Here is a 25,520-nt window from a genome sequence, read left to right as displayed (position 1 = left end):
AGGCACTTGCATCACTAAATGGCTGTCTTGTATGTATAGCAAGTCTAGTGGAACCAATGCATTTAGCTACATTGCTTTGATGCATTTCTTCTTAAACTCTCTACGTGTCGCAGCAAAAGACGTAATTCTTAATTGTTCTGACACTTTTATGTTGCGTTTCATTTGATAATTGTGGTACCAATGACTTCTGTAGCCTTACTTGCTTTTACTATAGAGAAGGAAGAAAGGGCTAGACTAATCAAGAAATCCAAACTGGCTGCATTTCTTGCGATTGTTTTTCTGTGGTTACGGCAACTTTTGGTGCAGGCAGCGCTACACGACAATCGGACTGCATTCGGCCGTGTAGCCCTTGTCTAAATAAAACTTTTTATTGCTGCGTCACTGAAAAGGCTACAGAATGTTATCCATAATATGTTCAAATCTCTCCTGTATTGGACGGTTGCTTCCGTGTGTGTGCCTCAGGTTTCATTGTTGCATAGAACAAGCCTGGACAAATATTAGCCCTATCTATGAGCCAGCTCCAACAGCTAGGAGCCAGCAATGACACACACTTATAGGGAACCTGTCATCCACATTAAGCTATCCTCACAGAGGGCAGCATAATGTAATGACAGACATGCAGATTTCAGCGGTCTGTCACTTATGTGCTAATGTAAACCCTTTTTCGAGTACTTGCATTCAGAGCCTGGGTAGTGCCGCCAGTGTTGAGTCTGGTGTATTCATGAGCTGCCTAAAGGTAAGCTTCCTTTCAGCAAGCTCCGCCCACTCCTAAGTGATTGACCGATGTCTTCCTATTACTGTGCATAGGGAGACCTCTGTCAATTGGTGGAGAGTGGTCGGGATTAGCGGCAGCTCATGAATACCCTGGACTCCTCTCTAGTGGCACTGCCCTGGTTTTGAATGTAAGTTCTCAAAAAAGTTTTCACCTCAGCAGAAAAGGGGCAGACCGCTGCAATGAGCATGTCAGTCACTACATTATGTTGCCCTCAGTGAGGACAGCTTATTGCCAATGACCGGTTCCCTTTAAGACACCATAGAACTGGGTTTACATTAAATGAGCAGCATTTCAGGTGAATTTTGTTTGTGTATTCAAGCCAAACCCCCAAATTCCAACAGTGATGTAACCGACTTTGCAGGGTCCCTGCTCTCCCCTCCAGTAGTCGCAACCAGGCCAACTTTCCCTGACAGTGCCTTAGTAGTCTCCTCGGCCTCTCTCCAGTGCTTTTTTCCTCATTCTCATACCAATCTTTATCATGCAGCCTATTACTAGTTTTTCCATGTAACCTTCTACTAACAGTGTCTCTGCTGGAGGAGCACACAGCTATTGTCATCTGACGGATGCTGTGTACTTTCTACCTGGCAGGAGTGGTCTATACCTTCAGCTTCAGGAACATATAGTGATAGCCTGTCTCCCTGCATTGTGGAATATATTCAGCTCTGGAACATTATACTTACATTGTTTAACCTGAGCGAATCCAAAACTCCCTAATATAATAACAAGAACGGTAGCGGGAATTTGTGACGAGTGGATCCTCTTTGTGCTACTGAGGCCTCTGTTTTCCAGCCAGTGACTTGATATTTCTGGTGATGATTGGAATGATGCCTTAAGGGGTTCATTACTTTAAATGGAGTCTCTTACCAATATAGACCCTTTTAAGTTGAAGCATCTATTAGATTATCAAAGTTAAGACCTCATCAGCTGAACATCGTTCCTAACCCCCATTTGGGGTGCCTATTCACTACGCACTTTGTATGTAAATCAGCGGAGATTCACCAAATCACTGCATCTATGGCACCTACAGAATACATGTGTCCTTTTGTCCGATCGTGTGGTTAAAAAAAGGGCAAGAGCTGCTGTAATTTACATATAGCATGCCTAGAGAATAGGTCCCTCTCAGTTTTATATTAGAGCTTCTAATTGATGAGAAGTCCTGGTTGGTGCAACTGCTTCTCCATGGTTACAGACTACAAACAACCCCTGTATGTAGTCGATTCCTGTACTCCTATATTACTCTTCTATCTTGCTTTTTGCTATCCTACTTCTGACTACTGTAAAGGACTGGTAAGAGCAGGATGGTTTTCTACAAACACAGCAGGTTATATGTGTATGGGTATAGAAAGAGACAGACATAAATGCTAGATCATTGACAGAACAGAAGAGAGCGCATGTTTTGCAGGCAACTCCCACTGTGCTTTGAGCATGCAGCTTCACATGTAGGCACGTCATAAAAAGCAGGATATGACAATATAAGGAGCAATATAGAAATTAGCCAACAACTGTGCACTTTACCCCTCCCCGGTACAAAATATCCACGATAGAGGTGCAGATACCCTTTAAGACTACAGAACCCCATTTAGCATGGAACTGCTGATTAGACAGCCTGTTCCCAGGGTGGTGGTGGTTTCCCAATGAGCTAATCTGCAATTTGAGGCAATCCTATTATGTAAGGCGGGATTATCTAATAGCTGGTGGTCATCGAGGTGTGTAAGTAAAGGGCCTTTTATACCGGCCGGTGCAGCGAGCGCCGATCAACAAGACATCGCTGATCGGCGCCTGTTTGCTCCTGTCACGCGGAGCTATGGATAGGGACGAGCAGTCGTTACTCCGATCGCTCGTAATCATCTTTACACAGGGAGATGTGCTGCCGACAATGATATTTCACTTTTTTTAAACAATCTGATCAGCACATCAACAAGCGTTTGCTCGTTCATCTGCTGATCGTTCCCTTGTTTACACTGGGCAATTATCGGCAACGAGTGTTCTATAAACGCTCGTCTGCCCGATAATCGTCCAGTGGAAAACCCACTTAAAGAGAACCTTTTGCCTCCCCCTACATGTGCAGCATGTAATGGGGAGGGCTGCACAAACCCTGGGGCACTTTACATTTTTTTATTTTTTTTCTACCTCCCTCCGTTATTTAGATATCGGTGCCGTTCTATTTGGCGCCCGATATTTAAGTTCGGCAGAAGACTGATCTTCAAGGCTGAAGCGTGGTCTCTCTCCCTCTCCCTCTCCCTCTCCCTCTCCCTCTCCGATTGGTTGAACGATCACTTGTATGAATGCTCGTTCCTCATCATTACCCTGTGTAAACATGGCAGTGATCAGCTGAATTAGAGCAAGCGCTCATTGATCAGCTGAATGCATCTTTTAGGTGGCAAAATGGCCGTTTGTTGGCAGCACATCTCCCAGGGAATTTGCTGCTGACGGATGAGGACGAACGATTGTATTAACGATCGTTCGTCCACACATATTACGATCATTGCTCATGTTTGACTGACTTTGCTTCAGCATACGTTTTTTCTGTTTTTTTTTTTTTAGGGAGGACAGACTACGCTATTTTGTACTTTTATGGAAATTGTGTACTCGACGTATGCAGGGTTTTATTTTTTTATATAATAGTTAACAGGTGATAAATACAAACGTTATTTACGTTTTGTATATGTTAAATGTATACGTTTTTTGTTTTTTTCGTTTCTTTTTGGCAGAAGAAAAGGGGATTTGTTTTTTTAATTGATTTTTAACGTACACAATAAACGCATCCAAAATTGAACGCAAATGTATACATAAACGTTTAGCATATACGACAACAAGAACGAGACCGAAGCATTAGAATTACATACTTTTGAATAAGTTTGCGTATATGCTAAACGTAGACTGACCTGATGTGAACAGGGCCTTATTGGTTTTGTGATTTGTTCTGATTTGCTGTGGAACGCCTGGCCCCCACCCGCCTTCTGTAAACAGAACACCACCCTTTATACCAATAACACACACCATAGAATATTCGCATCTCCTTAAGGCATTTCATGTCACATACTGGGTGCACAGTAACTTCATAAATTGTTGATGCAGCTACGGTGGCAATGTCTGCACGGTTTCAACTTTTACATCCGGTTTGGCAAGTGTATTATGTGAGGGACACCTATACAATACATCCATGTAGACTTGTTGAACAATAAAACGAAGCTTCACCCTTTATACGTCTTTTGACGCAACAAAAAATGCATTGATGAGGGTATCTGCCCTCTGATCCTGGCAGTTTAAAGGCTATGTACACCTTTTGGAAACTTTTTTTTTTTTTTTTTTTTTTTTTTAAATTAAAAACGTGAATCCATATAATTGCTGCAACTTTCTAATTTTTATGAAAAATTATTCTTACGGTTTGAGATACAGCTGCTCTGTATGCTGTATCTTGCGCTGACAGCTGTATCCGTCAGGTCAGTGGCACTGACGGTTTCAGTGTCAGTGGGTCCTGCGTGTTCCTGTTATCCAGTTATGAATTTAGATGGGATCGGTAACCGCTCGATCCTGTGTGTCAGACACGCAGGACCCGCTGTCACTGTACCAGTCCGTCTGGCTGATCTGACAGATTCAGGTCTCGGCACTAGATAAAGCTGCTCTGTATACAGAATACAAATCCGCTGTATCTCAAAGTGAAAATCATTTTTATTAAAAAGTAATTAGAAAGTTGCAGTAATCACACGGATTCACATTTTTTTTTTAAATTAAAAACATATGGTGTATATGGCCTTTAACCCGTTAGTGACCGCTAATACGCCTTTTAACGGCGGCCACTAACGGGCTTTATTCTGATGCATATGCCTTTTTACGGCACTGCGTCAGGATGAGTAAACAGAGCAGGGAGCGTCAAATCTCCCTGCTCTCGGCTGCTAGAGGAAGCTGAGGGCTGGGGGCGTCCCTGCTCTGCCGTGTGAGATCGATATTAGTATTGATCTCACATGTTTAACCCCTCAGATGCGGTGCGCAATAGCGAGCACTGCATCTGAGTGGTTTTGGAGAGAGGGACGGAGCTCCCTCTCTCTCCCACCGACACCCGGCGATACGATCGCCGAGTGTCAGTGTCTTCTATGGCAGCCGGGGGCCTCTGGCATGACCTAGCAGATGCCTGTCCGTTTTAAACATACAGGCAGTAATACACTGCAATACAAAAGTATTGCAGTGTATTATAATAGCGATCGGAGGAGTGGGACTAGTAAAAAAAAAAGTTTAATAAAGTTAATTAAAAAAAAAATGAAAAACCCAGCTTTTCCCCTTACAAAATGGTTTACTATTAAAAAAACAAAATAAATAAAAAACGTACACATATTTGGTATCGCCGCGTCCGTAACGACCCCGACTATAAATGTATTACATTATTTAACCCGCATGGTGAATGCTGTAAAAAATGTAATAAAAAACTATGGAAAAATTGCTGTTTTCTGTGAATACTGGACTTTAAAAAAAATGTTATAAAAAGTGATCAAAAAGTTGCATCTACTCCAAAATGGTACCAATAAAAACGACAAGTCTTCCCGCAAAAAAAAAAAGCCCTCATACAACTGCATTGGCGAAAAAATAAAAATGTTACGGCTCTTCAAATATGGAGACACAAAAACAAATAATTTTGAAAAGAATGCGTTTTTACTGTGTAAAAGTAGTAAAACATACAAAAACTATACAAATTTGGTATCGTTGCAATCGTAACAACCCGCTGAATAAAGTTATTGTGTTATTTATATCACACGGTAAACGGCGTAGATTTAAGACTCGAAAAAGCGTGGCGACATTTCAGGGTTTTTTCTATTCCCCTCCCCCCCCCCCCCCCCAAAAAAAAACGTTAATAAAAGTTAATCAATAAATAATATGTACCTCAAAATGGTGCTATTAAAAAAATACAACTTGTCCCGCAAAAAACAAGACCTTTATACAGCTATGTCGACGCAAAAATAAGAGTTATAGCTCTTGGAATGCGACGATGGAAAAATTAAAAAAATGGCTTGGTCATTAAGGTTTAAAATAGGCTGGTCATTAAGGGGTTAAAGGGTAACTAAACATTGAACAAACTTCTGACATGGCATAGTGACACGTCAGAAGTTTTGATTGGTGGGGGTCCGAGCACTGAGACCCCCACCAATAGCTAAAACGAAGCGGCAGAAGTGCTTATGTGAGCACTCAGCTGCTTCGTGTCTGTTCGGCTTTTTCCGGAAAGCCAATGTATCGGAGTATGGGCTTGTAGACTTTCTATTGAGCCCGTACACCGCTACATCGATTTCATTGCTCGGATCCCTACCAATCAAAACTGACATGTCGGATGTTTTAAGGGTAACTAAATGTTCAGTCTTTTCACACTGCAAACAATATTGCTCATTGTTCCCTCTAATGGAAGGTGCTCTCTGTTGTAAACCCTGATCTGTGCTGGCTAATGTACTGGTATATAGAATTATGGCAGTATAATAAAGTAAAAAAATAGCCAGATGCAGGGAAGCAAAAACTACAAATTCTTTGTCCTTAAAAGACAACTCTTTTTCCATATGCCCTGTTGGGGCATATAAACCTCATGAACCAGAGTGGAGAGCAACTAACAAAGGGATATGGCAGACCTGGCCCATCGATGTATTACATGGTTGGTCATTCCTTTGAATGACCAACAAGTGACTCTTTCCCCTGGCTTCTGGGGGTTTCTGAAGCAGAAACTGCAGATGATCACCAGGCAGGTTCAATCGGAAAAGGGGTTGTTTTCAGGCCAATATTGTCTGTGCCTTGAATGGGTTAATGGGGCTGGATTGGTCCTGCAGGTAGGCTGAGACAATACATGGTGTCTGTGCAGAGGGTTTATTCTAGGTGTCGCTACATATATTGCCAGGAAAGCGTGCATCGCTGTTGAATTTCTCTAGTGTATGGTGTTTACCTGTGCGTTCTGCCTGAGATCTAAGTTTATGTAGGGCAGTGCATTGCCATGTTGCTGGAGAGTTGTCTACTGACACTATAGGCTTTTGTGTGAGGGCCTCTGCCCTCTATTCTTCTTCACCGTTATTAAATATGCTATTGATTTACAGCCAACATTCCAACATGCCAGTAATGTTTCACACCGTTCCCATTCATTTCTCCAAATTAGGTGTCGTCTTTTTGTGTTGGCGTCTATAATGCATTTTTACATAAAAGAAGCTTCTTAATATCTACATTCCGTTTGGTGGAGTCTAGTGTGGCATATGTCAGAATTTTAAATCAAAATTAGAGCCGTGTTCTAGAGTAAAACTGCTACTCATATAGTGTTCTGAAAAGTGCCCCTGTTCCTCACCACAGAGTACCATGGCATGTTGTCCCCTAATATCCCAGTTTTGCATTGTCTAATGGCTTTGGTGCTATAAGACCGTGAGGATTGTTTGCACTCTTCAGAACTGGTTTGTATCTGTAAAGTGCTGTTCACACTCGCGTTGGCTCTTCTGTCAAGGTTTCCATTGGTGTTTTTTTAATTTTTTTTAAATGTACAGTACCACACTGTACTAAAACTGAAACATGGCTGAAGCCTGATGGACCCATGCAGTTCATTTTAAGTCAATGGAAAAAAAAAATCATAACCGATCCACATAAAAATCCTGTAAAAAGGGACACTGTGGACAGAGCATTAAATGTTGTGGGCCCCACGTAAAAAAAAATTGCTTCCGCATCTCTGTATACAATCTTGCCTAACTACTTGTGGTTCAGAAGAACAACACGTCGTGAGTGAGCAAGCCAGCCGCTATGGTCGATGTGCCACTGCAGCAGTCTGTGATTGGCCGGCCCACTCGTGACCTTCGGCACAAATTGTAAATGGAGATGCGGTGGTGAACATGGACAGTGGTACTGAGGGAAAGAAACTATGGATTGAGAGCAAAACGACCCTTTTCTTCTTGGCTGCCATATACAATTTAGCAGATGCTGCTTTGCATCCTAGTTCAGATGCCCTTGATGTTCATGCCTGGTCTGGTACTGTGCATGTCCATGAACCTCAGTCCAGCAATGAAGTTTGGGTGCACATTCATAAGCATGGGGCACGGTTTAAATAAAAAATAACAAAGAAATGGACTGGTAATTTGCACTATATTGTTGAAAGTCTTTCACCTCTCTGTTCTACAACCTGTAGAAGGATTACGCTAAAGTTTACTATGGAACAACACCATGGTCAGCCATGAGATGAAGAAAGATAAAAGATGTCTAATATCCCAAATATATTACATAGCATTTTGCTCTAAGGCCTCATTCACACGAGCGTATCCGATTCATGTGCATCCGTGTGCGGTGCGTGGTTTTCACGCACCCATTGACTTCAATGGGCGCGTAGGTGCGTGATAACGCACCAATATAGGACATGCAGTGAGTTTCACGCAGCGGACTCTCGCTACGTGAAAAATCACACGTGTGAATGGCCCCATTTAAATCAATGTGTCTGTGTGCTTTGCATTGTTTCAACGCACAGCACATGGACGTGATTCACGCTCGTGTGAATGTGGCCTAACATATACTCCAGCATTGTAATGTACTTAGTTTTAAAATCCTCCATCCCACCAGTCCTTTTTGCCCTCCCCGCATTTCAAGAGCCGTATATGCAGGTCAATATGATTACGGCGATGCCAAATTGATATTGTTCTGTTTTTCTTAAATAAAACGATTTAAAAAAAAAAAAGTAATTGTTCTGTCACCATATTCTAAGACCCATAACTTTAATTTACTGTGGATGAAGTGGTGTGAGCTGTCGTTTTTCTTGGGGTACATATGTTTTTGTTTTTTCCCATTTTAACCCCTTAATAACTAGGCCCGAAAAGGTCTTAATGACCTGCTATATTTTCAGTTTTTACCTCTGCATTTCGGCAGCCATAACTTATTTTTTTTCTTTTCATTGACGTGGCCGTATGAGGCCTTGTTTTATGTGGGAGAAATTGTTTTTTTTTTCATAGTTTGGAGGTAGAAAAAAAATAGTTTTACGGCGTGAATAAAAGAAAAAGCAATTCTCTGCTTTAGGTTTTCCTTTTTTTTTTTTTTTTTTTTTTTTATCCCATTCATGTTTCACGCTAAATAACCAGTTCGATAAATTCTCCAGGTTATTACAGACGTTTAGATTCCTAATGTGTAGGGTTTTTGTTTTTATTTAGTGTAGGGGCAATAAAATATATCTTATGCAAAATAATGGCTTTTTTTTTTTTTTTTTTTATGTTTTTGTCAGTTACTGTTTTTAATCCCATTGAGGCCGGATTCACACGAGCGTGTGCGTTTTGCGCATGCTAAAAATGCGGCGTTTTGCATGCGCAAAAGGCACTGAACAGCCCCGTATGATGCGCGGCTGACACTCTGTTTGTAAACAGAAGCACGTGGTGCTTTTCTGTTTTCATTCATAGTTTTCACTGCTGTTGCGCGAATCGCGCGTGTCCCACGGAATTGCTTCCGTGATTTTCACTCATCCATTGACTTCAATGGGTGCGTGATGCGTAAAATACACACACAGAACGGACATGTTGTGAGTTTTTCGCAGCGGACTTGCGCTGCGTAAAAATCACGCAACTGTCTGCACGGCCCCATAGACTAATATCGGTCCATGCGACGTGCGTGAAAATCACGCGCGTTGCACGGACGTATATCCTGTTCGTCTGATTAAGCCCTAAGGGATAACTTTATTACGTTTATTTTTTACTTATGTGTTCGCATACTCCTGTATGCTAATACATTACACTGTGTCACTATGACACAGGCTGCTGTTAGGGCAGCACATAGTGGGCCCGAACAGCAGGCTTACTGAACAGACAGCCCTGGGGTCCTTTTGTAGGTCTCCAGGGCTGACTGCAGAGGGATTCCCCGGTGTTTGATCACGTCACCGGGTTTTGGATGACTAGATCAAAGCGGGAAGTTCCCTTTGATCTTGTAACGGACTGTGGCGATCAAAGGCTTAAACAGCTGGTGTCTGAATGTTTTCCCCCCCAGCTGTATACAGCAGGCTTCTTAAAGATCAGGAGCTGTTCGTTACAGCTCCTGCTCAGAGGCTGAGCTCACAGGAGCGCTCATCAGCCTGATCTACAGCGACGCTAAAAGACGTCACTGTAAACTAAGCACATGCACCGCATGCCGTCAAAAGACGGTGGGCGGTAATTAAGGTGTTAATGGGGAAGTGAGGTGATCCGGAACAAACAACAATTTTGTGTTTTTCCATGGTGTTCACCGTGTGTGGTAAATAACGTTATGTTATAATAGATATTTACAGACGCGATAACAATTATTATTTTTTGTTTACTTTTATTTTACAATAAAAATGGGAAAAGGGCTCCTTTTTATTTTTTTTGCATAAAAACTTTAAAGGGTAACTAAACTTTCAACAAACTTTTGACATGTAATCGTTACATTTAGGAAGTTTTGATCGGTGGGGGTCCGAGCACTGAGACCCCCACCAATCGCTAGAATGAAGCAGCAGAAGCGCTCTGGTGGACGCTGAGCCTCTGAGTTGCTGATTGCCTTTTCACGGAAAGCCGATGTAGCGGTGTACGGACTCAATAGAAAGTCTATGTTGCTACTTCAGCTTTCCGAAAAAAAGCTGAACAGAAGCTGCTCAGCACTCACCTGTCATTGCAGCACCACCACGGGAAACTAGCCATTCTAAATTGTCCAATCATATTAATGGGTTGTCTGTAATGCAAGACCGGTCCTCCAGAGCAAGAGATGCTCTTTGTAACAGCTCTCCACTCTGGCCCAAAGATGCGTATTCTGAACAGTGGACCTCCCTCTTAACTCTGCATTCCCTAATAGAGGATTGGAAAATGGGTTTCCTAATCTAAACAACACTTTAACTGTATTTAATGTTTATTTTCTAGGTACAGGAGAAAGTGGGAAAAGCACTTTCATTAAACAGATGAGAATAATCCATGGATCTGGCTACTCAGAAGAAGACAAAAAAGGCTTCACCAAGCTTGTGTATCAGAATATCTTTACTGCCATGCAATCTATGATTCGTGCCATGGAAACATTGAAAATCCCCTATAAGTGTGAGCAGAACAAGGTAAGATGTGGGTGAGGTCTTAAACATATAATTGCCAACACTTCAGATAGAACAGATATATTGGGTGTTACTGAATATCGTACCTCCTGTATATAAAGGTTGAGTTCTCTATAATCTGTGTTACATAGGTTGAAAAAAGACCCAGGTTAAACTTGATGGACCTTTCTCAGATCAATTCTATTTCATTCAATACTAAATTATTTATTACCCTCTATGCCATTCGTCATTAGATAGGCATCTAGCCTTTTTAGAATGCGGTCATTGTATCTGCCATTACTACCTCTTGGGGTAGGGCATTCCATAGTTTTGAGTTCTCTAACTGTAAAGAACCCTTTCCTATATTGATTTTTGAAACGTCTTTCACACGCATGAATGTCCCCTGGTCCTTTGTAGAGTCCTTGGAAAGAACAAATTATGTGCTAGTTCTCTGTATTGACCACACATATATTTATACATGTTAATAAGATCACCTCTGAGGCGTTTTTTGTTTTTTTCTCCAAGCTGAACAAGCCCAATTTCTGTAGACTTCCATAGTAAGGGACGCCCACCTAGTTTCCCGCCTCTGAACCCTCTACATTTCTCCTATATACTTTTTATAATGTGGTGCCCAAACTGAACTCCATAATCAAGATGTGGTCTCACAAGGGATTTATAGAGGGGTAAAATCACATTTGAATCACTGGTTTTTATCTTTTTATCCACTCTAAAATCCTATATGCTTTTGCAGCTGCTGCTTGACATGGAGTGCTGCTGCTTAGCTTATTTGTTACCAGAATACCCAGGTCCTTCTCTTGTTCCGTTATCTCCCGTTTTATTTCATTTAATGCATATGGATTAATACAGCTACTGTGGCACCCAGAGCATTACTTCTCCTGTATTAACATTACATTTAATCTGCCACCTTCTTGCCAATGTTGCCAGCTTATCTAGGTCTTTCTGTAATATTTCATTACCATGCTGCGTTTTAAGAATCCAGCAAAGTTTTGTATCAGAAAAAACTGACTATCAATCCCATCCATAAGGCCATTAATGTAATGTTCCATGGGGAGGGCAAGTTCAGGTAACGGACTCCATAGGGATTAAGGGATCTTTCCCTAGTTTCCTTGAGCTCTTCTATAAAAACCCAATGGCCACAATATAGTTTCCACTGTAGAAGTGGACGAGACAGGGCTGCCCCCTTTTACCCCTGCTTTTTAATTTCGCATTAGAGCCATTAGCGAGAGTACTTTAACTCGGAAGGGTTTTTTTCAGGGAATAAATGGAGGAAGGACCCATACCCGACTTCATGTAGCACTAGTTCTTTTCATGGTACTTCCTGACCGAGACCTATCAGGGGTGCTGGCGATTAGTGAGGCATTTGGTATATTCTCTGGTTGTATACGGAAAATTTGAAGTTTTAACATTCGGTTGCGCTACCGCACACCGGGAGAGGATAGACAATGCTAGGCATTCCCTTGGCATAACATTCAATAAAATATTTAGGGCCAGGGTGGGTCACACTTCTGACTCGTTATACAAGCTAAATCCCTTCACGACTGCCATGCGGCCGTATATGTTCTAACTGCCGATACCCTGGAACGGGTTTTATGAGTGCAGTACTGCTTCAGTGTGAGCAGCGCTGCACTCAAGTCTGCCGAAGCTTTGAGAGTCCCGGAATGCACACCCCCCCCCCCTCCCCCACTGTAGATAGTGCCCCCACAACACCCTGTAGGCAGCGCAAAACCCTCTGTATATACCTCCACTTTAGCTCCCTCCAACATTGGAGCATTGGATCCCCCGGCCAGCGCTCTTTTTTTTTTTTTTTTTTTTTTCTCTTCCCCCGGAAAGCCGATGTATCGGAGTACGGGCTCATAGACTTTCTATTGAGTCCGTACTCCAATACATTTATTTCCGGAAACCGCCAAAGCGGCTGAGCGCTCACACGAACACTTCAGCTACTTCGTTCTAGCGATTGGTGGGGGTCTCGGTGCTCGGACCCTCAACAATCCACACTTCTGACATGTCGCTATGACTTGTCAGAAGCTTGTCAAACATTTAGCTACACTTTAATGCCAGGGGCTTTATCAATATTTAAAGGGGTATTTCCAAAGTCCTAAATTATCACCTATACCATGGGTCCCAGCAGTGGGGCCCCCAGCAATCAGAAAATTATAATCTATCCTTTTGGATAGGTGATAATTTATGATCTTGGGAATACGCCCTCAATGTGTGCGTTTGTGTAACCCCCCCCCCCCCTATGGGTATCTTTGCTAACTAGATTTAATTTTTACATTTGCTATTGAGATCTTTGTACGTCTGGAATGCTTCTGCTGAGCTCTCACCCATCAATGTTTTGAATATTCTTTGTTTTTGCCTTATTATTGTCAGTAATTCCCCATTCATCCATATTGGTCTCCTTTTATTCCTAGACATTTTGTTACCAGTGGATATAAACTTACTACATGACTCGTGTAATATATCTTTAAAATCTCCCCGTTTAGCGTCCGCAATCCTATCTACCATTACATGATCCCAGTCAACAAGATCAAGTGTTTCCCTCAGTCAATTGAATTTTGCTTGCCTAAAATTCCATGTTTTTGCTCCCCCCTCGTACTGTTTTATGGATTATATTAACCCCTTCCTGACATTTGACGTATCCTTACGCCAAAGTCCGGTAGGGGACGTATGGAACGGGCTCACGGAGTGAATCGGCTCCATATGATGCCGGTGTCGGCTGTATGTTACAGCCGATACTTCAGAGTAACGAGCGGCATCACGCTCGAGCGCGATCCCGCTCGTTTAACTCGTTAAATGCCGCAGTCAATAGTGACCGCAGCCCCCCCGCAACGCGATCGCGGGGGCGCGATGGCTGCCTGGGGGCCTAATGAAGGCCCCCAGGTCCTTCCGGCAGGGCTTAATAGATGAGATCAGAATCACGATATACTGTATTACATCAGTGTTGCAGTATATTGTGCAAGCGATCTAACGATCGCTGGTTTAAGTCCACTAGGGGGACTAATAAAAAAATAAAAAAAATAGACATGTAAAAATGAATAAAATAAATTTTTTTTTTTTTTTTTTTTTTTTTCTTTATGTAAAAAAAAAAAATTTCAAACCCCCCCCATTTCCCATTTTCCACCTAGAGCATAGTAAAATAAATAAATAAACATAATTGGTATCGCCGTGTCCGTAAAAGTCTGAACTATTACACTATATCATTATTTAACCCGCATGGTGAACGCCGTAAAAATTGTAAACACCAGAATCTCAATTTTTTTTGGTCACCTCCTCTCCCACAAAAAATGAAATAAGTGATCAAAATGTCGCATGTACCCCAAAATGGTAACATTAGAAACTACAGCTTATCCCGCAAAAAAATAAGCTCTCATACCACGTAATCAATGGAAAAATAACGTTATGGCTCTCGGAATTTGGCGACACAAAATAAATTTGATTTTTTACACTTCGGTTTTTACTTGTAAAAGATAGAAAAAACAATATATATTTGGCATCGCCGTAATCGTATTGACCCACAGAATAAAGATAACATGTTGTTTTAATTGCACAGTGAATTCCGTAAAAACGAAGTGCAAAAAACAATGGTGGAATCGTTTTGTTTTTTTTTCATGGTCTACCCAACGAATAATTATTTTTTTTCCCCATTTCCTAGTACATTATATGGCACAATAAATGGCGCTACGAAAAACTACAACTTGTCCCACAAAAATCAAGCCCTCCTAGTACTAGATCGACGGAAAAATAAAAAAGTTACGGCTTTTGAAATGTGGGGAGAAAAAACCGAAAATGAAAAAGGGCTGCGGTGGGAAGGGGTTAAAACTTACCTTCTTATGATTACTATTGCCCAAGTGCTGCCAGACCTCCACATCTGATGTTCTATCTGGTCTATTCGATGAGACCACACAGTGAAATACTTGTCTTGAATTGTGGATACAAACTTCCAGCTTTTAGCACATCCAGCGGCCTCTGTGTCAATTAATGTCAGGATAGTTACAATCCCCTATTCTTTGCTGCAGGATTTAAATTCAGTCTGTTCTGCAGTAGTTTACCGTAAGTAACGAAACTTTTGATTTCTCCCAGCTTCTACAAAGGCAGCAATAAGTTCCTTTTGGACAAGACAAACTACTTGTGTATTCCTAACCGTTGTATAGAAGCCGTGCTCATGAGTTAGTGTACCGGTAGAAGCATACTGCGGAGTCCTGGGTGTTCACCTCCTCCACACACTTTCTTTTCTCTCCAGGCTAACGGGCTCATTGTACGAGAAGTGGATGTGGAAAGGGTCTGCACTTTTGAACAGCCATATATCAATGCAATCAAGAGCCTGTGGAATGACCCGGGTATCCAGGAATGCTATGATCGGCGACGGGAATACCAGCTGTCAGATTCAGCCAAATAGTAGGTTCTTGTGGGATTTATCTTTTGAATGTTGACATGCTTCCTTATACCAATTTTGATCTGCGTATTCTACTGGAACATCTATTTCCCAATTTTATCCTTTGCGCGCAGATATTCTTAGGAGTATAAAGGTATATTCTCATTCGACAGATTTGTTGCAGACCCCAAATCTGCAGCATGTACGTGGATTTCTGCAAGCTCCGTTCAGATGGGACAGTCCTAGAAATTTCTGCAATAAATCTACCACCTGTGAATATACCCTTAAGTGTTTTAAATGAAGGTTCCCCACCCCCCTCCTGCTGGTTGTGTTGGACACACAGGCCTGTTGAATGAATGAATGGTTGGTCAAGTTGGTAGTGTAATTCTCATCTGAGGGGATTTGAGTACAAAGTTGCCAGACTACACCTAATCTCTGTTCATTACAGTTTTCATGTAAATGGGTTCTGATTTAAAGACCACAGAAAGGAGATCCCTAAAACTTACTGTCTAATATTTAAACAGCGTAAACTTAGACCAGGCTATTTGAAGATGCGTCAAATTTATCAGTGATGCATGCTTTATGATAAATTTGCCACCTTTTTAGACATTTTAGAAACTTTTTTTCTCATTTTGTCTTGCTTAGTTTACGCAAGATTTTTGCACCCAAACTTTAGTGCAAATATGTTCATTTTTAAGCCATACCCCTTTCCACGAATCCAATCTCCTTTTGTAGACCCTGTCTAGTGACGAGCCAACATCTGTAACTTTTGGCGCAAATTAATAATTTGTCTAAATTGTATTGCGGTCAAAAAAGTCGGTCAGGTTTCTGGCAAGAACAATATTAAATCTGCCCCACTGTGTACATGTGTTAACAATCCATAGATTTCAATGATCGCTGTGGAATGCTGAGTTTTCCCTGCATCCCTGAAGGGAACATGATTATTTGGCAAACCGTTCCCATGTAGATAACAGATCATACTAATGGTCTCCACAGCAGGACACCTTGTCATCTGTTGATCGCCAGGACCTGATGAAAGATCAGAGATTGTCCCAAGTGGGGAACTCCTTCTTACCAAATATCCACATTATTTAGCATTTGTGACTTTGCAAGTATAGTTACAATTTAGTTCAATATGTTTTAGCCAGACCTTGTTCTGATTTGAGGTGTGGTCATGAACATTATAGAAGTTTCACCAGTTCTGTTGCCGTTAAAAGGGAATATACAAGACCCTGAACCGGTGACAGGGTCCTGGGTGCCCGAGACTCTGATGCGTGTCTTGTCCGAACCCACATAACTGCTACCGTAGCACCAATTGCTAAAAAGTTAATTCTGGCTATGGTATAAAGGTGTCAGAACACACAATGCATCACTGCTTTTTGTGTAGCCGCAGAGCAGTCAGTGTGCCTATGCTGACCCCTGTCTACCACTGAAAGCACCTACAATGGGCAGATGAGCAGCAGAACTGGAGCATGGAGCAATGGAAAAAGGTGGCCTGGTCTGATTGATAATTTTTAGTTTTACATCACGTTTGGGTGTGTGTATTGCTTATCTGTGGAAGAGATGGGGCCAGGATGCACTATGGGACACCGTTTGATTCTCCAGGCTATGTTCAGCTGGGAGACCTTGGGTCCTGGCATTCATGTTACCTTGACATGTACCACCTAAACGTTGTAGAGGACCAAGCACACTCTTTTATGGCAACCGTATTCCCTAATCGAGGTGGCCTCTTTTAGCAGGATATTAAGTCCTGCCACACTGAAACTCTCTCCAGAAAGGTTTGAGGAACATGACCGAGTTGAAGATGCTGACTTGGCCTCCAAATTCCCCAGATCTCAATCCAATAGAGAATCTGAGGGATGTGCTGGAAAAACCAGTTCGATTCATGGCCACCCCACCTTGCAACATACAAAATTTAAAGCGTACTCTGTCACCACATTATAAGTGCCCTATCTCCTATATAAGGAGATGGGCGCTGTATGTAGGTGACAGATAGTTTTTTTTAAAATAAAAAGCATTACTATTTTCACAACGTTAGGAGCGATTTTGGTTTATGCTAATGAGCTTTCTTAATGCCCAAGTGGGCGTATTTTTACTTTCGACCAAGTGGGCGTTGTACAGAGGAGTGTATGACGCTGACCAATCAGCATCATGCACTCCTCTCCATTCATTTACACTGCACTAGCGATCTAGTTATATCACTATGTGCAGCCACATACACAAGCCCTAACATTACTAGTGTCCTGATAATGAATACACATGACCATCCAGCCTGGACGTCATGTGTACTCAGAATCCTGACACTTCTGACACTTTTTTTGTGAGATTCCGGCAAGTGAAACGAAATCTCGCGAGACTACGGAGCTAAACAAGATTTCGTTTCACTTGCTGGAATCTCACAAAAAAGAGTCAGAAGTGTCAGGATTCTGAGTACACATGACGTCCAGGCTGGATGGTCATGTGTATTCATTATCAGGACACTAGTAATGTTAGGGCTTGTGTATGTGGCTGCACATAGTGATATAACTATATCGCTAGTGCAGTGTAAATGAATGGAGAGGAGTGCATGATGCTGATTGGTCAGCGTCATACACTCCTCTGTACAACGCCCACTTGGTCGAAAGTAAAAATACGCCCACTTGGGCATTAAGAAAGCTCATTAGCATAAACCAAAATCGCTCCTAATGTTGTGAAAATCAGTTTTTTTAAATAAAAAGCATTACTGTCACCTACATTACAGCGCCGATCTCCTTATATAGGAGACAGGGCACTTATAATGTGGTGACAGAGCCTCTAAGTGTTCAGGTGACTTTTCAGAATAATCTGTCATGTGTACTTTAAGGAATTACCCTATTTCTGGCCATTTAAAGAGGCTCTGTCACCAGATTATAAGTGTCCTTTCTCCTGCATAATGTGATCGGCGCTGTAATGTAGATAACAGTGTTTTTTATTTTGAAAAACGATCATTTTTGAGCAAGTTATGAGCAATTTTAGATTTATGCTAATTCGTTTCTTAATAGACGATTGGACGTGTTTTTACTTTTTACCAAATGGGCATTGTACAGAGGAGTGTATGACGCTGACCAATCAGCGTCGTACACTTCTCGTTGTTCCAGCCCACAATGAGAAGTGTATGACACTGATTAATCACTGATTTGGTCAGCGTCATACACTTCTTTACAACGCCCAGTTGGTAAAAAGTAAAAACACGCCCAGTTGTCTATTAAGAAACTGATTAGCATAAATCTAAAATTGTTCATAACTTAAAATAAAATAAAAACCACTGCTGTTATCTACATTACAGCGCCAATCAGATTATGTAGGAGATAGGGCATTTATAATCTGGTGACAAAGCCTCTTTAAATGCCATTATTTAGCAGTTTTTCCCCTCTGCAGGCGCTAGCTCTAATTCTCCGGGTCCTCTGAGCTAGTTGGCTGAGCCTAATGGCTCATTTCTTCTATACACTGCACAGAGAGAAGAGAATCTTGCTCTCCTATATGTATGTATGTCAGCATCCAGGAAAATATACATCCGTAATAAGCAGTGTAGCTGAGAATCCAGCACCTGTAGGAGATAAAACACTAAAGCTACTGCAGCGTCTGTGTCTCTATGGCTGGGTTCACACGACCTATTTTCAGGCGTAAACGAGGCGTATTATGCCTCGTTTTACGCCTGAAAATAGTGCTACAATACGTCGGCAAACATCTGCCCATTCATTTGAATGGGTTTGCCGACGTACTGTGCAGACGACCTGTAATTTACGCGTCGTCGTTTGACAGCTGTCAAACGACGACGCGTAAATTGACTGCCTCGGCAAAGAAGTGCAGGACACTTCTTTGCCACGTAATTTGAGCTGTTCTTCATTGAAGTCAATGAAGCACAGCTCAAGATTTACGAGCGTCACAGACGCCTCGTAAATTACGAGGAGGAGCATTTACGTGTGAAACGAGGCAGCTGTAAACAGTCTGTCTTTTCACACGTAAATTCCTCTCCGCGTGTGAACATACCCTATCTCTTTCTACCATATACTTCTATGGGCAGCTGTAACCTGATCCCTCCGTCTTGTCCTGGGGGAGACTAATTTAGCAGTAAATTCAGAGTGAGTGAACAGTTAGGAAGGGGGGGGGGGGCTTCATAAGTTGCGAAAGATCGGACTTTATGGTGTGTGTATGTATGTATAATATATATATATATATATATATATATATATATATATCTCTTTTTAGATTTGTTTGTACTATTATCTTATGCAAAATTTTGTTGAAAAGTTAGTGACCATTTAAAGGATCTTTGGTGAATGTCTAGGTGCCAGATGCCACAGGACACCTTCAGAGGTTTTGTGGGGTCCATGCCTCGACGGTTTAGAGTTGTATTAGCGGCACAAGGGGGAGCTGCTCAATAATAGGCAGGTGTTATTAATGTTTTTGCTGAACTGTGTGTGTGTGTGTGTGTGTGTGTGTGTGTGTATATTGTCTGTCGCTCTCTCTATGCCTCGGTCTCTCTTCAAGGGGTTAGTAAAAATATGACCGCACATGGATCTGCTGCAGTGTAGAGAAACACTTAAAATTGGAAAGTCATGCTACAAAGGAATTGGCACTTGGAAATGTTAGTATTTATTTTTTTTAAAAACTTATAGTTCTGTCTTCTTCCAGTTACTTGACAGATGTGGATCGCATTTCCAAGCCAGGCTACCTGCCCACCCAACAAGATGTTCTGCGAGTCAGAGTGCCAACTACTGGTATCATAGAGTACCCTTTTGACTTGGAAAACATTATTTTTAGGTGAGTGCAATATTGCCTTATTGAATATTGAGCTTGTAATTCAAGATACAATTGTGTGTATTAAGTGTCCATTTACAGTATAAACCCACTTCTTAAAAAATCAAATCTACTTGATGGGCCCCATTCAGATGTTTCAGTCAGTTGGATCCACGCCGGATGAGTGTTCTGCACAAATTTTTCTATTGCTGCCTTGTGGATACAGGTGTACAATGAAGTAACTGATACATTCAAACCTAGAAAAATGTATTGCCTAAAATGAATACGTCCTTAGATGAGTAGATATAAAAAATGCAAAAAAAAATTATCTTCTGGCCAAAAATGTTAATTCTTTTGATTTTATGCTGGGTATATGTACACTGAATGTTTTCTGGTCTAGCTTCCTACGGTCTTGACCTTGGCACTATCGGCCCTTTCTATGCTTTTCAGTCTCTTCTTGGTGTTTGCTGTAGATTTATTCACTACTGAAACTGGAGCTGTGCCTGTTAGAATTTCCTGGAGTTTCTGATAGTGTATTTGTACAACATGTTCAAAGCCTCACTCCACCCAAGTCATACAGCAGTCCAGGAAGCTGAGATCTCTTACGCTCTTTGCAGAATTCTTGCACTGCGTGTGTTGATAAGCCTTAGGAACTGATATAGAGACCACTACATGAACATTGGTGATATTTTCTTTTTTTTTTTTTTATCCCTATCAAATGGTGGCTTTTTCTTTGCTACTTAATTAAAATATTCAACCCCTGCATTTTAAGATATCCAATTGGGAAGCTACATCAGTTTTAACCCTTGGCTCTACCGCCATTTTTCATATTTTTTTTTCCTTCCCGCATTCCAAAAGCTATGTTTTCTTATTTTTTTTCCACATCGACAAACCCATATGAGGGCTTATTTTGCGTGCGGTGAGTTGTCGTTTTTCTCACACCTGTTTATGGTGTCTGATAATGCCATAGTGAAATAAAAAGCTTTTTTTGTTGTTGGTGGAATTTGTTTTTTTTCCCCCAATCTTCCATTACTTTTTGGGTTTTGTTGTTACAACATTCATCGTGCGGTAAAGACCACTTATCTTTATTCTGTGGGTCAATACTATTACGACGACTCCATCAGCGAGCCTGAGAAGCTGGCAGCCAATTTTACATAAATTAAGAGGGACAGTGAATGGGACAAACCGCGGCAGCAACATAAAAAAGAATGGCAGCAGATCTGTACGGTCGGCATGTAAAGTGACATTTTTGCTTTAAACAGGAGGGTCACTTTGAAGCCTCTTCTTTTCTGAAATTAACTTTTTTGGTTTCTTAGCCTGACAGCCATATGTTTTTAGTCATCTTTTTTGTTTTTTTTTCCCCCCTCTGATTCCTTGATCAGTAATTCCTGCTTCCGTTTCTTAGTTGGTACTGTAATAAAGGGGTTAATATGGCGGTCCCCTTGCGAGAAGGAGCAGTAAATTATTTCTGATCTCAGAGCTTTAAAGGGATTTTCCAGTTTTGTACAAATAAAACCTTATCTCTATATAAATAAAAGTTCGCCAATTGTTCCCGGGATCCTTGTCTGAACCACTGTTCTAGCCAGCTGTTCATATGACCGGCCAGACAAGGCTTTCCTTGGCAAAATCATTTGCCAGGTTCCCAACCTGGTAATCGGTTGATTGCGCTGCTACTTTCTGAAAGGATAAACCTGTCTTAAAGAGGTGGCGTCCAAAAGTGGGCCTAGCCTAAAGAAACGGCTTTGGATTTTTGCAGATGGGCTGATTATTTTAATTTGTGTAGTACTAGCAGTATTCAAACTTTGTTGAAAATGTCCAGTATTCTTGTAAGTGCTTGAACTTTTTAACCTGATTGATTTTATTTTTGTTAACAGAATGGTGGATGTTGGAGGGCAGAGATCGGAGAGGAGGAAGTGGATACACTGCTTTGAGAATGTCACATCCATCATGTTCCTTGTAGCTCTGAGTGAATATGACCAAGTCCTTGTGGAGTCTGATAATGAGGTATGTATTCCTATACCTCCCCTGCTATTTTATTTGTTTTTGTTTTCTGTATCTAGCAGTGAAACCTGTATCTGACTGGTTCAGTGACAGCGTGTCCTGCATTTCTCGGACACGCAGGATCGAGCGGTTATCGATCACATCTAAGTTCATAACTTCGATGCGATCAATAACCGGGGAATCCTGCGTGTCCGAGAAATGCAGGACCCGCTGTTACTGAAAAAATACCAAAAAAATAAAGTTTGAAATTGATTTGTTTATTGGTTCTCATAGTGGACATGAATCGCACAAATCGCAGAATGTTTACTGCGGAGCAAACGCACACCTTGCTGTGCTCCAGCAGTTTGGGTAGCAAAGCGGAGACTGTCAGAGGCTGAACTTAATTCGGAAAGTGACACAAGTCCTGCTTCTGCCACTGGACCCCCCACCCTACGGTGGTGGACACAGCTGTCACAGTTGAACAGTCAGGCGCAGGGCCTAGTAATGCAGTCCTTCCCGCAAAGTGGGTTCCTGCAGTTCCCCCCCCCAGGTCCTGGAATTTAATTGTCCAGCAGACAAATTTATATGCCAGGCATTTGATAAAATCCCAGGTCTTGTCATGCCAGAGCATGGATCCCCACAACGGTCTCTGAAATAAAAAATTTTTTGGGGGGGAATTACCCTAAACATGGGGTTGGTAACAAAACAAACATCGATCCGGTCCTACTGGGCTACCAGTGCTATCCACAGCACCCCTGTATTTGCAGCTGCTGTGGCCCAAACGTGCTATAAAACCATAATGCGTTTCTGATAACTCACAAATCACCCCCCCCAAAGAAGTGACTCGGGCTATTATCGGCTTAGCAAGTAGAGACCCCTTATCGCCCTCCTAAGAGGGTCATTGTTACATTTATGGACCCCCTTACCAAAATATCTTGGTAAGTTGTTTTTTTTTTTTGTTTTTTTTCTTTGCTATGTACGAAAAGCTCTTATGAAAGTGACAAATTTGAGGAAAAATAAATTGTCATTTAGATTTTTCACACTAGATTTGCATTAATGATTGGGTCCGAATATATACTAGATTCCTAGTGCCTTAAGGGGTGTAGTTTTCAAATTGGGATCACTTATCTGGGGTTTATATCCATCTAACAGCTCAATGCCTTTACCAGTGTGGAATGGGGCCTTGAATTCATTAATTTGTGCACCAAAAGCAAAAGGGTGCTCCCTCTCTCTGCGGCTCAGCCACACGTCTAGTAAGCAGATGAAGGCCACAATGGGGATGTTTCTGAACACAGGAGAAACTGGGTGATGCATTTTAGGGTGTTTTATGTTATCTTTACAAAGAAATCTGTCTTTAAAATGACACATTTGTGGAAAAAGTGAAATGTTATATTTTTTTCACCTGCTTTGATTAAATTAAGCAAAAAAAACAAACTGGGGTCAAAATACTCACTACACTCCTAGATAAATACTTTTTTTTTTTTAAGGTGTGTACTTTTCAAAATGCGGTCATTTATGGGGGGTTTCATCATTCTGACACCTATGAGCCTCTGATAACTTAGCGTGGAGCAGGTAAACAAAATGTACTTCATGTCGTAGGTATAGTTGGTTAGCGCCAGGTAGTTAGGGAAGTTTAGTTTATTTTATATGGTTAAAAAATTAAAAATATCGAACTACCTGGCGCTAACAAACTACCTACGACATGTACAGTCTGGTCACGTTATTATGGCCACCTCCCACTTTCGATGCCAGCAGCGCGCGTAGCCCATAAAGGAAGTCCTGTGTCGTGGGCAGGCTTGGTGGGTATATAAGGTTTGCGATAGGCTGTCTGATCGCCCCTTTTATCCATGTGATATGTGTTCAGAGTTGCAAAAATTATTATTAAGATTATTGGTTTTCGGCCAAGGTTGGCAGTATTTCAAACTGCGCAGTTTGTGAACTGTTCGTGTGCTGCTGTGGTGAAAGTGTATCGTGATTGGACAAATAGCGCCATTGAGAATAATAGACATGGAAACTGTGGAGCACCATGTGCCATTGATGGGAGAGGTGAATGTCAGCTAGGAAGGTGCGCCAGGGCACGCTCCAGTGGAGCAGCTCACAGTGAAAATCAACCAGGGGCTACCAGACGTGTGTCTAAAAAAGTTCAGCGAACCCTACTGCGTATGGGGCTCCGAAGCAGACGGATGGTCACTTCTCCTATGCTAACAATGGTACATCGGAAAAAAAGGCTGTAATTTGCACGGCAGTATGGGAATTAGACCAACGATGATTGGCAAAGGGTTGCCTTTTTTCTGCTTCATTGAACGGATGGACGTTGGCGTGTCAGGCGAGAAACTGAGAAAAAACACCCTGCAACCATTGCTGGAAGAACACAAGCTGGTGGCGGCAGCCTTATGGTCTGGGGAATTATTTATGGGACTCTGGGCCCACTCACCCTTGTGGAAGACAGTCTGAACCGCACACGTGTAATAATAAAAAAAAATAATAGTTGACCCATAGGTTTTATTTGGCAGAGGAGACGAACACCCTCCTTGCCTCCAACACGGACAGTATGGTACCCCATTGCTCCTCTAATCCTTCTTCTCCTCCAGTGAGAAGGGAGGTACCTTGAGAATGCACCCTAGAATGATGGCAGAGGCAGCCCAGAAGATTAGTCACCCCATATAGAACTCACACCCTGAGAATTATGAGCCCCAGATTTGTGCGTTCTCATGAATAGAGTTTGAGATGGCAGGGCTTAGTGAAATTGATAGTTTTTTTTTTTTGTTTTGTTTGTTTTTCTCTGACTTCATTAATTAACCCCTTAGTGACCAGCCCATTTTAGGCCTTAATGACCAAGCTATTTTATTAGTTTTTCTATAGTCGCATTCAAAGAGCTATAACCTTTTTATTTTTTCGTCTACATAGCTGTATGAGGACTTGTTTTTTGCGGGATTAGTTGTGCTTTTTAATAGCACCATTTTTGGGTACATATAATTTTTATATTAACTTTTATTAACCTTTTTGGGGGGGATTATAAAAAAAAAAACAAATTCCGCCATTGTTCTATGCGTTTTTAAATTGACGCCGTTCACTGTGCGACGTAATTAACATGTGACCTTTATTCTATGGGTCGGTACGATTACGGCGATACCACATATGTAGAGTTTTTATGTTTTACGACTTTTGCACAATAAAAACACTTTTGAACTAAAATTATTTGGTTTTTTTCATCGTCGCTTTCCAAGAGCCGTAATTTTTTTATTTTTCCATCAATGTAGTGATTTTTTGGGCTTGTTTTCTGCGGGACGAGACGTAGTTTTGAATGGTACTGTTTTGAGGTGCATGGGACTTATTGATTCATTTTTATTATGACTTTTTTGGGGGGCAATGGAAAAAAATTGCAATTTCGCCATAGTTTTTTGCGTTTTTTTTTACGGTGTTCACTTTGCGGTTTAAATTACATATTAACTTTATTAATGGAGTCATTACGGTCGCGGCGATACCACATGTGTACTTTTTTTTTTTTTTTTACACTTTTACTAAATAAAACCACTTTTTATGGAAAAAAATGGTTTTATTTATTTTTTTACTGTACTTTTTATTAATAATCTTTATTTCACTTTGATGACTTA

General features: G+C 41.4%; 1 protein-coding gene across 2 annotated transcripts in view; it reads left to right on the top strand.

Moving 5' to 3' along the window:
- The window catches only part of LOC142648339 (guanine nucleotide-binding protein subunit alpha-11), a 54,072-nt gene that overhangs the window by 6,787 nt on the left and 21,765 nt on the right, over window positions 1-25,520 (top strand). For both annotated transcript variants that reach the window (XM_075825441.1, XM_075825439.1), the window contains exons 2-5: window positions 10,615-10,799; window positions 15,037-15,191; window positions 19,822-19,950; window positions 21,801-21,930. In XM_075825441.1, coding sequence (XP_075681556.1) covers window positions 10,615-10,799; window positions 15,037-15,191; window positions 19,822-19,950; window positions 21,801-21,930 — 599 coding nt within the window. The remainder of the gene's footprint in view (window positions 1-10,614; window positions 10,800-15,036; window positions 15,192-19,821; window positions 19,951-21,800; window positions 21,931-25,520) is intronic.

The sequence above is a fragment of the Rhinoderma darwinii genome, chromosome 1, assembly GCF_050947455.1.
Source record: "Rhinoderma darwinii isolate aRhiDar2 chromosome 1, aRhiDar2.hap1, whole genome shotgun sequence".
NCBI lineage: Eukaryota > Metazoa > Chordata > Amphibia > Anura > Rhinodermatidae > Rhinoderma > Rhinoderma darwinii.
The sequence above is the reverse complement of the archived record's forward strand: the minus strand, read 5'-3'. Positions and strand labels throughout refer to the sequence as shown.